This window comes from Protopterus annectens, chromosome 5.part1 (genome assembly GCF_019279795.1).
Source record: "Protopterus annectens isolate FY-2018-M chromosome 5.part1, PAN1.0, whole genome shotgun sequence".
Taxonomy (NCBI): Eukaryota; Metazoa; Chordata; order Ceratodontiformes; family Protopteridae; genus Protopterus; species Protopterus annectens.
The window spans coordinates 617,421,310-617,434,466 of record NC_056736.1 but is presented as its reverse complement, the minus strand read 5'-3'; the positions used below and the strand labels follow the sequence as shown (position 1 = coordinate 617,434,466).

Sequence of the window (13,157 nt, the reverse complement as noted above, 5' to 3'; positions counted from 1 at the left end):
CTTTCCACTTTCCAGTCCCTTTTTTAGCTGATGTTTTTCCTAAATAGGAAAGGGTTATTTGTCTATCTTTCATAGGTTCATAGGTTCATATGTTCATAGGTTGGTACTAGGCTGTCAGCCCTAGGGCCTATACAAGCCTAGCCATAACAATTCCCTGGCTATTTCTTCCAACATTATTTATTTTCCTGGACCCCTGTCTAGCAGGGCGACTGATGTGATCCCTGGGGTGAATTTCCTTTCTCCCATCCAATCATCAAGGTTCCTCTTGAAGAGGTCCAAAGAGGCACTCTGCTTGACATGTATGGGCAATCTATTTCAGAGTCTGGGGAGTGTCTGGGTCAGGAACCTATCCCTCCAGCATGTTTTGTTTATTGTGATGACAAGGTTTAGATCCCTGGAGCGTGTAGCTCTGAGGATTGGGATTTCTTTATGTAGCATGTCCAACAGCTCTGGGTTTGACATGGCCTTGTATGTTAAGCAGAGATCGCCTCTGAGTAGACGATATGTGACAGAGTATAGCTGGAGTTTTTTAAGGCGGTCAGCGTAGGGCATCTGCTTTAGGCCTGTGATTCGTTTAGTGAGGTATTTCTGAGGCCTTTCCAGGGTTTGCAGATGTCTTGAGAGGTACATACCAAATGGGGCATTGTATTCTACAATGGGTCTAATGAGGGATGAGTACAGTGGGACAATGACCTCCTTTTTTCTGGATGAAAAGCCCTTCGTGATGAGGTGTGCCACATAGAAGGATTTCCTGACTGTTGTGGCAATGTGGTTATCGAAGGTGAGACCACTGTCCACCTGTGTCCCTAAGTCTCTTATCACACTTTCTGTGTTTAGTGTACTGCCACCTATATGGTAATTCATGGATACATGTTTTCTTCTGTCCTTTTATCCTGTCTCTGCCTTTTCTTCATGGAAGTTGTGCTGGCCTTCTGTTTTTTTGCAATATATGTTCATATCTCTCTAGTTCATCCTTTACCACCCCTGGTTCTAGGAATGTTCTCATGCCTTTTGGAAAAAAAAAACTTTAGAAACAGCCTGACAGATTAGCTTAAATCTCAAGTTCAGATTTTTTCACTTCAGATATGGGGTAAATGTATTTCTTTTCAGTCTAGTTTACTGCTATGTGAAATTGTTTGTTATGTATATATTCCATTTTCTGAATCATCTCTGCTTCTGTTATTTGTATAATTTTCCTACTAGGCCTCCAGTAATGTAAATGGGGACAACAAACCTGCACAAACACAACCCATTTACCTAAGATAAATATCTCCCCCTGTGTGTGTGTGTGTGTGTGTGTGTGTGTGTGTGTGTGTGTGTGTGTGTGTGTGTGTTTATATTTATTAAAACAAAAAACACTTCAATGGCAATAAGTCATGAAAAAAGAGGCAACACACAAACAGATGGTTTTAAGTGCTTTCATTCCTTACACGTCCTGGAACTTCATCAGAAAACATAAAGTTTAAACAATGCAGAAGTTAAAAGTTAGATAATAGCAATAAAATACAACACATGAGCATCAGCTCAGCTGCACTCCCACAAAAGGAAATCTCTTACAAGTTTGACATGGGAAGGGTAAATCCAGTCTAAACAGTAATGCCATGAAATGAAATAGCTCACTAATTAACTACGAACAAGATCTAAGGCTAAGGTACCATATTAAAATGTAAAGTAAAACTCAAAGCAAAATAACATTCTAAAAAAGCCATACAGTACAAAGTCATGGTAAAATAAGCACCACAGTAAACAGTAATGGTAGCATAAGTAGAACAGCAGTAAGTGAAACAGTAACACTGTAATGTGAAACTTAATCTTGCCACCGCAATACACATTTTAAATTCAAACTGTCATTCAACCCAGGAAAACTGTCTGCTCCCTTTTTAAGCTGCCATTTCAGTACTTGTACTTCCAGTAAAGTTGCATAATCACCAAAGAATAGTTCCACTTGTTCCAAAACCAATAAACTAAATTTAACAAAGTGTGTGCATATAGTTGCATGGCATGCCAAGGCATTTCTAATGTCTCTGGTTCGAATAGCCCTATGTGCGTGTGTGTGTTTGTACCTATATATGTTAATAGTCTTATAGCTATAAACAAACAAACAAACAAATAAGGTAATAGGCAAATAAGGTAATAGGCAATATTCAGCATTTTATATGGCATTTTATTAAACACAGTGTGTTTGTTCTGACATTACTGATGGGCTATAAATCAGTCTCACTTTTGGGACTCAGTTTACCTTTTCCTAAATACTCAGTACACCTAAGGCTAAAGGAATCAATTTGAGTTTACCATTTTCTAGTCCTCTGAAAAAGAATGAGATGTAAATAGCCTTTTAAAAAACACTAGAAGTACACCCCCCCCACAGTTTTGTCTTTTAATGGAATGGAATTTCTCTGCTAATTGCTGTGAAATGAATGACTCCTTTAACTGGAATTCATTGATCGTTCCTAGCCACTGTTTCACTTTATTATTTTATCTGTGGGTCTGCAGCAGTTAACCAGAAAAAAGGTTTTAAAAACGTGTTAAGACTCAAACAGTTTTCATTATGCATTTGATCTATGCTAACTTTATGTATTAATGATGATTTCAAGATATAGGGTCATAGTTTCATAGGTAGTTATAAGGCATGCAGTCCACGAGACCATAAGGGACTCTAGCCCAAATTCCCAAATGGCTGTTTGGCTAACAGACTTACTCAAGGTCACACAGTTGATAAATGAAGCCTGAGATAATCAAACCTTCTACAGCAGGAAGAATCTTATTAGTAGTTCATACTCTGAATCCTTCATGATAAATGCCAGGCACCTGCACTTACTTTTTTATTTACAGATGTTTATGTTTGCTGTTATAAATAAAAAGTTGTGAAGACATTTTCTAACTTCTTGAGGAAAAGTAACAATGACTTCTGTTTTTTTCCCTGTCCAGTGTTTATGCTGACTGAAGGTAGCCCCCTTAAATCTACGTGTCCAACTGGCTATTTCCCATGTGGGAACATCACACTGTGTTTACCTCAGTCGTTTCACTGCAATGGAGTAAAGAACTGTCCTAACGGTGCAGATGAATTCATGTGTGGTAAGAGAATACTTCACACTTTTCAAGCATGCTGGGACACTGTTTGTTTCATTATTTATTTATTTAAAAGGTTCTATTAGTTCTGAAATTGAGACTGTTTCCTGAATTGATTTCATTGTAAATGTGCGTCTAGAATATAATCAGATCTCAATTAGAAACAGTGCTGGAAACTATTTTGTAGAAAGTTTAAAACATTAGTTGCTTAGTATTTCCCACAATACAAAACACAGACTGCATTTCCCATGAACTTAGAGCTTACCCTCTCTGCTATGCTGATTATATTTTTTGAACTGCTTTGTTATAGTTTTTACTGTCTTGTTATTATAAATATTTTTGGACTACTTTGCTTTAATTTGTACTGTGATGTTTTTACAATTTCTACCATGCTACTATGTATAAAATTTAACCTTTGCCTCCACTGAAAATGGGCTCTTCTTGGCCCATTGGATTATCCCGGTAAACCAATGCCAATAAATAAATAAATATAACAATAGCATTTCAGTCCAAGTAATGTCTTTCAGCTTTTCCCAGTTAGGGGTCGCCACAGCGGAACTCCAGTCCTCTAATGATTGGCAGTGGATTTTTACGGTGCTGAGTTGCCAGCCCGATGCCCAACCTTCAAAGAAGGCACACCCATTCACGCACGCACCTACCTGCATGTCTTTATACATCACTCTACCATGGGGCGGACATGCAGACTGCACAAAGAAGATGCTCCAGCCGAGAATCGACTGGGAGAACCTCTTGCTGTGAGGCGACAACACTAACCGCTGCACCACTGCGGCCTAACAATAGCATTTCAGTCCTAAAATTCAGTCCTAAATACTTGATATTGTCCTCATTCTATTAGCTACAAATAGATATTTAACCAACTTTCATTTTAAAGCTGATTAGACTCTAACCTCATTGTGTAGCAAATCTCTGATCATTACCTTCATCACTTTATTTATTGACTTATTTATTGACATTTGACTACAAGGAAAGTCCAACTGAGCAGAAACCCATTTTCAGAGGCCGGGGGAAAAGCTCCAAATTACTCCAAAACATTTTAAGAACATTCATTTTACAATCTTTAAAAATAAAATACAAATATCTGCAGTTTCAGTAATTATAACAAACTAACCATAATAGAAAAATATTGGCTAAGAATCAATACAAGTTATATGACAATCATTTAAAATTTAGAGAAATTTTAGATGGTTCATAGAGAAATTAAAAGTAAGTCCACTAAAGCAGGAATATGAAGTGAGTGAAAAAGCAGGCTTATGGTATGCTAGAGAGGGAAAGGTAATAGAATGGGAGGAGGCCAAGAATTTATGCAGGTTAGAGATTGCCTTCCCTATCAAGGATTGATATCAGAGTATAGACAGAAAAAGAAGTGGGGGGGGGGTTCTAAATGAAAGGCTAGCACTGGTAGAATTTTTAGTAGAATCTAGAACAGAAGTGTCATTAAAAAATGAATAATTAGTAGAGCATATAAAATGTTTCATGATAACTATAAGAATTAATCAGAGGAGGTTAGAAAGGATTGGGAAGAGAGATTGGATAAGCAATTCACAAAGAAACAATGGAAGGATGGTATGTATGCCCCCCAAATATGCAATAAAGTATAGAAGGTTTAGGATTTTTGCTTGGAAATGTTTATACAGGTATTTTTATACTTGGAGACTCCAGATAATGTTTCCTCACACAGACAGCAAATGTTGGAGGTGTGAGGGGGAAGAATGAGATACCTGGGAACATATTTACCCGTAACACTGAATTACTACTTAAATTCAAGCTTTTGTACTTCAACTATCTTACCTGCTTCAATTTTGTCCTTGAAGCACTTTACTACAATGTGTTAATGCTTCTAATTTATTTTGTTATATCAGCTCTGTTTATGGTTGATCTGCTTGACTTTTTTGCTCTGAAGCTAGTTTTGCATTTTTTTGTTTAAATTTGTATGATTTTGTATAATGTTATCTTTGGGGCTTTCCCCCCACCAGGCCTCTGCTGAAAAAGGGTACATGCCCAGACAGACTAACCCAGTTAACAAATGTCAAATAAATAAATAAAGGGTTAATACAGTTTGAATACTTTTGTATTAATGTAAATGCGCCAGTGTCAAAAGTAATTAATCAATAAAGGTGTTTAAAAAAAACAATAAAAAGAAAATCAGGGAAGAGAATTCAGGAGCAGTAAGGAAATAAGTGAAAAAGGAAGAGCAAGGAGATAAAAGAAAAGAAAAGGTTCATATTTAGGGATATAGTTTATCCTGGTTTTAAGCAAGAAAAGAGCCAGATTTTTGCTAGGAGTGGTTTTGAAAGATATGAGGGAGGGTATTGTCCTGATGGATACAGGTAAGGACTTACAGGCCTTTGCGAATATGAGTACAGATAATGCCCAGCAGATTTGCTAATTTGCTTGGTTTATACAGAGACTGTCATTTTTGGTCACTGGATCACAATGAACATCCAGGAACATAGTTGTGTTGAATGCTATTTTAGTGCTGCACAGGCAGATGGGTGCTGGATAATTTTATAGGTGGTAAGAAGCTGTGTATGTGTTAGTTGATGAGTTAGTTCTAACTAATTTAAGCTTTTTAGTGCTATACAGTGGTGGGTTCTGGAGGGGGGTATTGTCAAAGGAAAAACAACTTCAAAAAGATCAACACACAGCAGGTTCAGGTTAAGGCACTTTAATCTTGCAGCAAGGAGACAAAAACGTGCTAATACAGAGTTTGTCTAACTAGAATCAGGAAGTGAAGCCATTCTTATACATTTCTTACAAGACATTGCCTACTAAGCTGACGTAATAAATCACAAGTTCTTTCAATATTATTTCATAGCAGCTGTTTGTCCATGATTTTCTGCTGGCATATCAAGTTTACAAAAAAAACTTCCTAAGAAAAACAACGTGGCCTTGATGACCACCGGTCAGATACAACTTCTCACTATGCAATGTTACCATTCAAGGTACTATGGCTAATTCAAGCACAAAGCAAGTACAGATTATAGTTCATTTCTTCAAGCAGTCTTTGTTCAACTGTATCTATCTTTTCTGCAGCTGTGCATGTTCTCATAACACGAACAGAGCTGATTGTTCAAGTTCAATAACATTATAGAAAACAGTATTGTTCTATTCATTATTTTCCTGACCTAGCAGATAATCACGTGCTTCTCAATAAATTTCCAAAAGGCATAAAAATGAATTTTGCTGTGCTAGCAAATACTAGGTCAGAGAGCATCTTGCAGTTTCAGAAAGCATATTGCAGTTTGAAAAGCATCTTGTAGTTTCATACAAAACTAAGTTGTACATCAAATAGAATGAAATGTGTTAACCCTTTTAGCTTCTAATAAGCACTAAACATATACATTAATACTAAATGATACAAACCACCCAATGTTACAGGCACCTTTGCATAAAAGTATTCCAGAGTATCCACAAAGTAAACACAAAGTCCATGAACTGCAAAGGTGAGGCTTCAGAACAGCAGCTTCAGTTTAGTAAAAAAATATACTCCAAAACTATAATACATATTTTTGTAACAGGTGTTTGCTGCCAATTTAGTAACTTTGTTATAACATTGTTCAAGTTTTAAGTTTTGTGAAGCCTGGAGGTTAGTAAGGATAGAAGTACCATAAAGAAGAGTAGGCAGGAAATAAGTAGTGGCAAGTTTAATTTTAGTTACATCAGTGAAACAGTTTATGGCTCTGTAAAGCAACCCTAGTTTCTGATGAGTCTTACTTATACAATTTTGTTTATTCAGGTTGAATGTAAAACTATCACCCACTATCACCCCCAAATAATTTGCTATGAGAAGTGACTTCAGTGACTGCTGTATTTCTGACAAAGAAGACTTTATTTATTTATTTATTTTCATAAGAGAGGGATTTGGGGAAAAAAAGAAGTTGTTTTTTTTTGGGGGGGGGTAGTATGAGTTGTGAGTTACGAAGCCATGTTTCAGTGGTTGTTAAAGCTTCCTGAGTAACTTTATGGAGGTGTGCCACATTGTCAGTTGTGTAAATGAGAAAGAAATCTTCTGCATATTTTATTAGGGTGGCCTGGTGTGTGGATAGAGGGTGTTGGTGAAAACTAAAGAGGAGAGGACAAAGAGTACAATGTGTGGTACACCGGTGATGACCAGGATGTAAGGAGAGAGCATCAAGGGCTATTTTACTGACTAATATCTATTGGACAGGTAGCTTTTGTACCACAGAAGGGTGGGCTGAGAGAGACTTAGTGAGGACATTTGAAGTAGAAGTTTGCTAGGACAAACTATGTCAAAGGCTTTAGACAGGTGTAGAAATAAGGAACAGACTAGTGTGTGCTTATCTCTAGCATTATTGGCAGTATCTGTATATCTTAGAAAGGTGTTGTATAGGGGGTAGGAGTTCTTCCTACAGGAGATAGTCTAACAATTGTTTTTGAATGCATTTTCCAAGTATTTTGGTGAGGGAAGATAAGATTGTTATAGGTCTAAAGTTATTGATGTCTGTTGAAGTTCCTCCTTTGTGCAGGGGGACAATGTAAGACTTTTTCCAGAGAGAGGGAATGTGGGATTCCTGGACTAACCTATTTAGAAGGATTGAGACATGATAGGCAATGCTATTGGCTGCTATTTTTAGGTAGTCTCTTGGAAAGTCATCAACTGAGGAGGACCGCGGTTTAAGTTTAAGAGTAATTTTATATAGGAAAAAAAATTGCTGTTCCGCAAAAAAAAATAAAATAAAATAAATAAAATATAACATAAAGTACAGAGCTAGTTCAAAATGATGTGAAGATTACTGATCCTACAGACATTGCCAACATACTGGCTGACAGGTTCAGTGCAAACTTCTCCTCCCCCAAAGGAGAGATATCTATACCAAACGATTGCAGCCCCCAAACATCTCCAGCGCCCAAGTGAGAACTGCTCTCTCCAAAGCAAAAAACACAGCATCCATGGGACCTGATGGTGTCCCCGGCTGTGTGCTCCATGAACTCAATGAGGAATTAAACCCACAGCTAGGACAGCTGTTTAATCAAAGTCTTACCTCTGGATACGCAGGAGTGGCGCACTGCAACTGTGGTACCACGTCACAAAGGCGGTGCCTCCACCGACCCAGGAAATTACCGCCCATTAGCTTGACAAGCCTTATCTGCAAAGCCATGGAGAGGATCATAATGGACCTCATAAATAAAGACATAGGAATTTGCAGACTTTGGATCCAACCCAGTTTGGCTTTGTCAAAGGCAGATCATGCCTTTTAAACTTGGTTGACTTTTTCAACAGTCACCAAAGCCATTGATGAGGGAAGGCAGTCCATACAGCCTACCTCGATCTGGCTAAGGCCTTCGATACAATACCCCATTCGGTATCATTGAAAAACTCATCAGCTTAAATGTCAACCCATACATCACAAGATGGGTTGCAAACTGGCTGAGTGACAGAACCCACAGGGTCAGAGCTGCTGGCGCCATGTCAGACTCAAAGCCTGTCACAAGTGGTGTCCCACAGGGCTCAGTCCTGGGCCCACTCTTGTTTGGCATCTACTTTTCCAGTACAAGCAAACACAGGAGGGTTATGGCTGACAAAGTTTGCAGATGACTGCAAACTGGGCGCCATAGTAGAAAACACATCTGACACAGATATCCTTCAGAAGGGTCTCACAGAAACGGATAACTGGTGCCAGAGCCACGCCTAAAGTTAAATGCCAAAAATGCATAGTCATACCCTTCGGGAAAAACAAGGTTACCCCTAGCTACCAAATAGGTGGCAATCCACTGAGCACAGAAGAAGTTATCAGGGACCTGGGGACCCAGGTTGATAGTAGTCTGTCATTCGACACCCATGTAGCTAAAGTAGTTAGGAAGACCTTCTACATTGCCCACCTTATCATGAAGGGATTCTCATCTAGATCAAGGGAGGTCATAGTCTCCCTTTACTCATCACTCATCAGACCAATGATTGAGTACAATGCCCCATTCGAATGTATCTGACCCGACACTTGCAGCAGCTGGAGAGGCCACAAAGTTCCTCACCAAAAGGATAAAGGGTCTCAAAATCTGTCCTATGCTGCCCGACTGAAAGAACTCCAGCTCTATTCAGTCGCTTACGCTTTACTCAGAGGTGACCTTTGCCTAACATACAAGGCCATGTCAAACCCAGATTTGATGAATATGCTTCACCTCAAAAATCTAGATCCATCAGAGCCACAAGGGGAGACTTAAACCTTGACACGGCTATTAATAGGACGTGCTGGAGGGATAGATTCATCACCCAAAGACTCCCTATGCTGTGGAACAAAATCCCGGTACATGTGAGGCAGAGCACCTCGCTGGCCTTGTTCAAGAGAAATCTTGACCAATGGATGGGAGATCGCAGATATACCCCAGGGATTACCTCAGTGTCACTGCTCGACAGAGGCACAGAAAAATAATGGGTATAGTTCCCCATACTAAAGGGGTGGCCTAAGCCACAAAACGATGGGCTAGGCTTGTAAATGCCCTCGGGCAGATAGCCTAGTATGAACCTATGAACCTATGAACCTATGAACACCCCCCAATGTGGTCAGCTGTGCCCCCCACACCCCACATACTTAAATATACCAACTCAGAGATCGCACAACAGTGGAGAAAATGGCAAACTCCCGACAACGGCTTAGCGATTTTTTTCCATGGGAAAAAATCTGTGTTCCGTGTCTTCGCTATTTTGGTTGTTCAACCTTTAGAGGTCAATCAACTAGCATTTGATTCTATCAGCTTTCGATAAGCTAATATAGACCCAGAAAATGCTGTTAAACTGGGATTCATCAAAGAGGGGAATCTCACCTTTTCTTGAGGAGCACTAACCTTGGAGTTGCCTATTTTAAACAGGGGGGGTTATGTGACATCCCATCCCCTGCTTGGGGGCTATTCAGGGCTCTTCCCCATGTAACTAAATTCAATTTAGATTTTTTTTTATTTAAGTACAATTTGAACTAGTGCTATTTTTAGTCTCAGACAAGCACTGGCAGCTCCAGGCTGCCTTATCTGCTAGGAATTTGAGGACCTTGACTAAATAATTGATTAAACACATATATGTATATATCCATACATACAAACCAAGACAGAAACATTAAAAGAAAAAACAATTACCTTATTGTTGCTGAAAAAAACCTTAAGCCTGTATTCATTTATTAAAAGTGAACTGACAAATAATGAAATTGCAATGACTGTTCCAAGCCCACCTATAAAAGAGTGGAAGATCTTTTGAAAATAAAATGATATCTTTGATCAGTTTTTTTTCCTGATACTAGATAATATAGGGCAGATCAACAAATGTAAATTTAACAAATTGACCTTAAGTAACCAACATTGCTCATTAAGTTCTTTTTCCAGAAAATACATTGAACTTTCTACAGTTCATTAAATATACTACACTTATAATGTTCGCTGTGTCCCTACATGTGAGAAACTACATCCCACCCACGCCTAATAACCATAACATGAACTGTGAGGTGTATCTTTTCCATCGTTCCACGGTGGTGCAGTGGTAGCATTGTTGCTTCACAGCAAGAGGTTCACCCATTCGATTCTCAGCTAGTGTGTGGGGAGTGCCTTCTCTGTGGAGTCTGCATGTCCTCCCCGTGGTCGAGTGGCGTTCCGAAAGACATGCGTGAATGAGCATGCCTTCGTTGAAGGTTGGCATCGAGCTGGCAACTCAGCACTGTGAAAATCTACTGCCAATCATTAGCGGACCGGAGTTCTGCTGTGGCGACCCCTAACCGGGAAAAGCTGAAAGACAACAATAACAAAACACAGTATCTTTTCCAGTCATATCAGAAGGAAAGATGATGTTGTCTGTACTTTTCACAAAATGGTCCTTTCAATAGTAAAGAATTACTGTGTTGGCTGACTCCATTTTAACTAGATGGATTCATTTAGGTGTCCACCACTTGTACTAGATAACAATCAGTTCATCTATGAATATAAAACATGGGCCAGATTCCATAAACCCTACACTAAGTGTACACTGTTCTGAGTGAACAGACAACACAGACATAACTCATACCTTCTTCCTCCTAATTTTAGTTTTCCTGCTGATACTCTTGCAGTTTTAAATATTGACAGGGATTCATAAAGGTTACCACAATGTGTAGACTACATGTACACTTGGTGTAATCTTTCTGAGTGACTAGAAAGCACAGAAAATGTGATAAGAATTGTATTGAATACGTATTGTGTATACTTAGTGTAGGCTTTATTGAATTTAGCCTTATTGTTGACAAAAAGTCTTATTTATAAATACCAAATTGCATATCTTCTACCTAATTCTGTTAAAAAAAAACAAACCAAAAGTTTGTCCACATAGCCCTGCCTCAAATACCCAAATAATCGTACCAATAAGGACAATGCTATACCAAATTCAATTAATAACACATAATAAAGAGTAAAACACCAACATAAAATATAGCAATAAAGATGAGAATATAAGTCAGGGGGCTTTGTTGAACACTCGCCTGAAAACAATGACATGCTACATATACAGGTTGCAAGCAGAGTTAGTATAACTGCTGACTTGCACAAAAATCAGACAACTTGAGCAGTGTCCCCACTGCTCACCCCAAAATAGTTCTCCAGACTAAAGAGCCACATAATAAAAAGGAAAAATAAAACGCTCCCATCAAAGAAGCAAACCCCTCAAACACTGTCATCCAGGCTGCCAGATGGCAGCATGTTCTCACTTTCCTTCCTAAAATCAATACGCCTGCATCCTACCCAATAATATCTAACATACTTCCTCTGACTCATTCAGCAATAAATAAATTTGCACTCTAATTATAACTTTTACAATAAAAATCTAAACCAATATCACTCAGATGAATGTAGTCAGCACAGAACCATACAAGTTCTCTATCCCCAAAATTCTAATGGTCAAAACTACCAAAATAGCAAAATGCAGCCGCCCTTGCTACCCTGTGGTTGAAAAATCTGCCTTGCTGTCTCCAAAGCTTTAAAACTCAGTTCTTCTCTCCACACTAACTTCAGAATCATTTCAGACCAAATTATCATAATCCCATGAATCTTTTGTTTCGTCAAAACCAAATTCCTCACTACATGACAGTAGTCTCCTCGGGTAATTTGCCTAAATCATTACCACCTAAGTGAATAACAATCATTTTGGAAATTCCTCATGCTGCCTGTAAGTCATTTAAGTTCTGTAACATCTTATTCTGGAGCATCACTCTGAAACCATGCCAGAGTAATTCCCACTTAGAGGAATCAAATCCCAGAAAAATTCCACCAGACTTCATTCCTGCCCACTTAGCTGACTAGTGCACAAAATATTGCCTCAAAATAATGACCGTGTTGTATCCTGTAAAACAAAATACCAAAGATTAAATGACAGCCCACTAATACTATCCTATATAAGAAGGAAATGCATCAAAAGAGTACCTCCCTGCACACTTTACTTCAATGCACTTACCCTCGAAAGACAAACCGAAAGCCCTTCATATACAAAAAGAATGAGATGAAAATCTCTTGGACAGAATCCCTTGTCTAACCTAGAGCCTTTTCAACATGCTGTTAAACTGTCTAGCTGAAACTGGCCTGCTATCTAGCCCTTGAAAAAAATTAATTAAAACTTCTTATACCATAACATTTACTTCTACAACACCCCCCCCATGCCACGAGACACAACAGGGCCCCAGTGTTCTTCCTTAAAACCACCTGTCATCCACCACTCTTCTGATGAGTCTTTGACCTCCATAACCAAAGAAAAACTGGTGTACCTGAAATACAGAGATCCTTCTGCTGTATGTCCAACAATTAACACACCCACAATGCTCCTCTTTATATATAAATACTGACAAAGTTGCCCACAAAACATGATTATTACTCTAGGCCACCTCATATAAATATTTTAACAACAGGGCTGAACAACTAACCACAAAAAATTACTTCCATTCATCCTCAAAAAATAAAAGAATATAATGACAGCATTTTGTATAGCAAATTGTAAAAATGACTTTTAGCTCTTTTTCCTTGATGGTGTATCTATGGTTTATAAGTGTGTTTTTATCTGTACTGTTGAATTCAGTCAACTTTGTTACCTTACATTGTAAATTATCATT

General features: G+C 38.5%; 1 protein-coding gene across 1 annotated transcript in view; it reads left to right on the top strand.

Moving 5' to 3' along the window:
* Positions 1–13,157, top strand: part of RXFP2 (relaxin family peptide receptor 2) — a 1,960,183-nt gene that overhangs the window by 883,226 nt on the left and 1,063,800 nt on the right. The window contains exon 2 of the mRNA XM_044073236.1: positions 2,929–3,075. Coding sequence (XP_043929171.1) covers positions 2,929–3,075 — 147 coding nt within the window. The remainder of the gene's footprint in view (positions 1–2,928; positions 3,076–13,157) is intronic.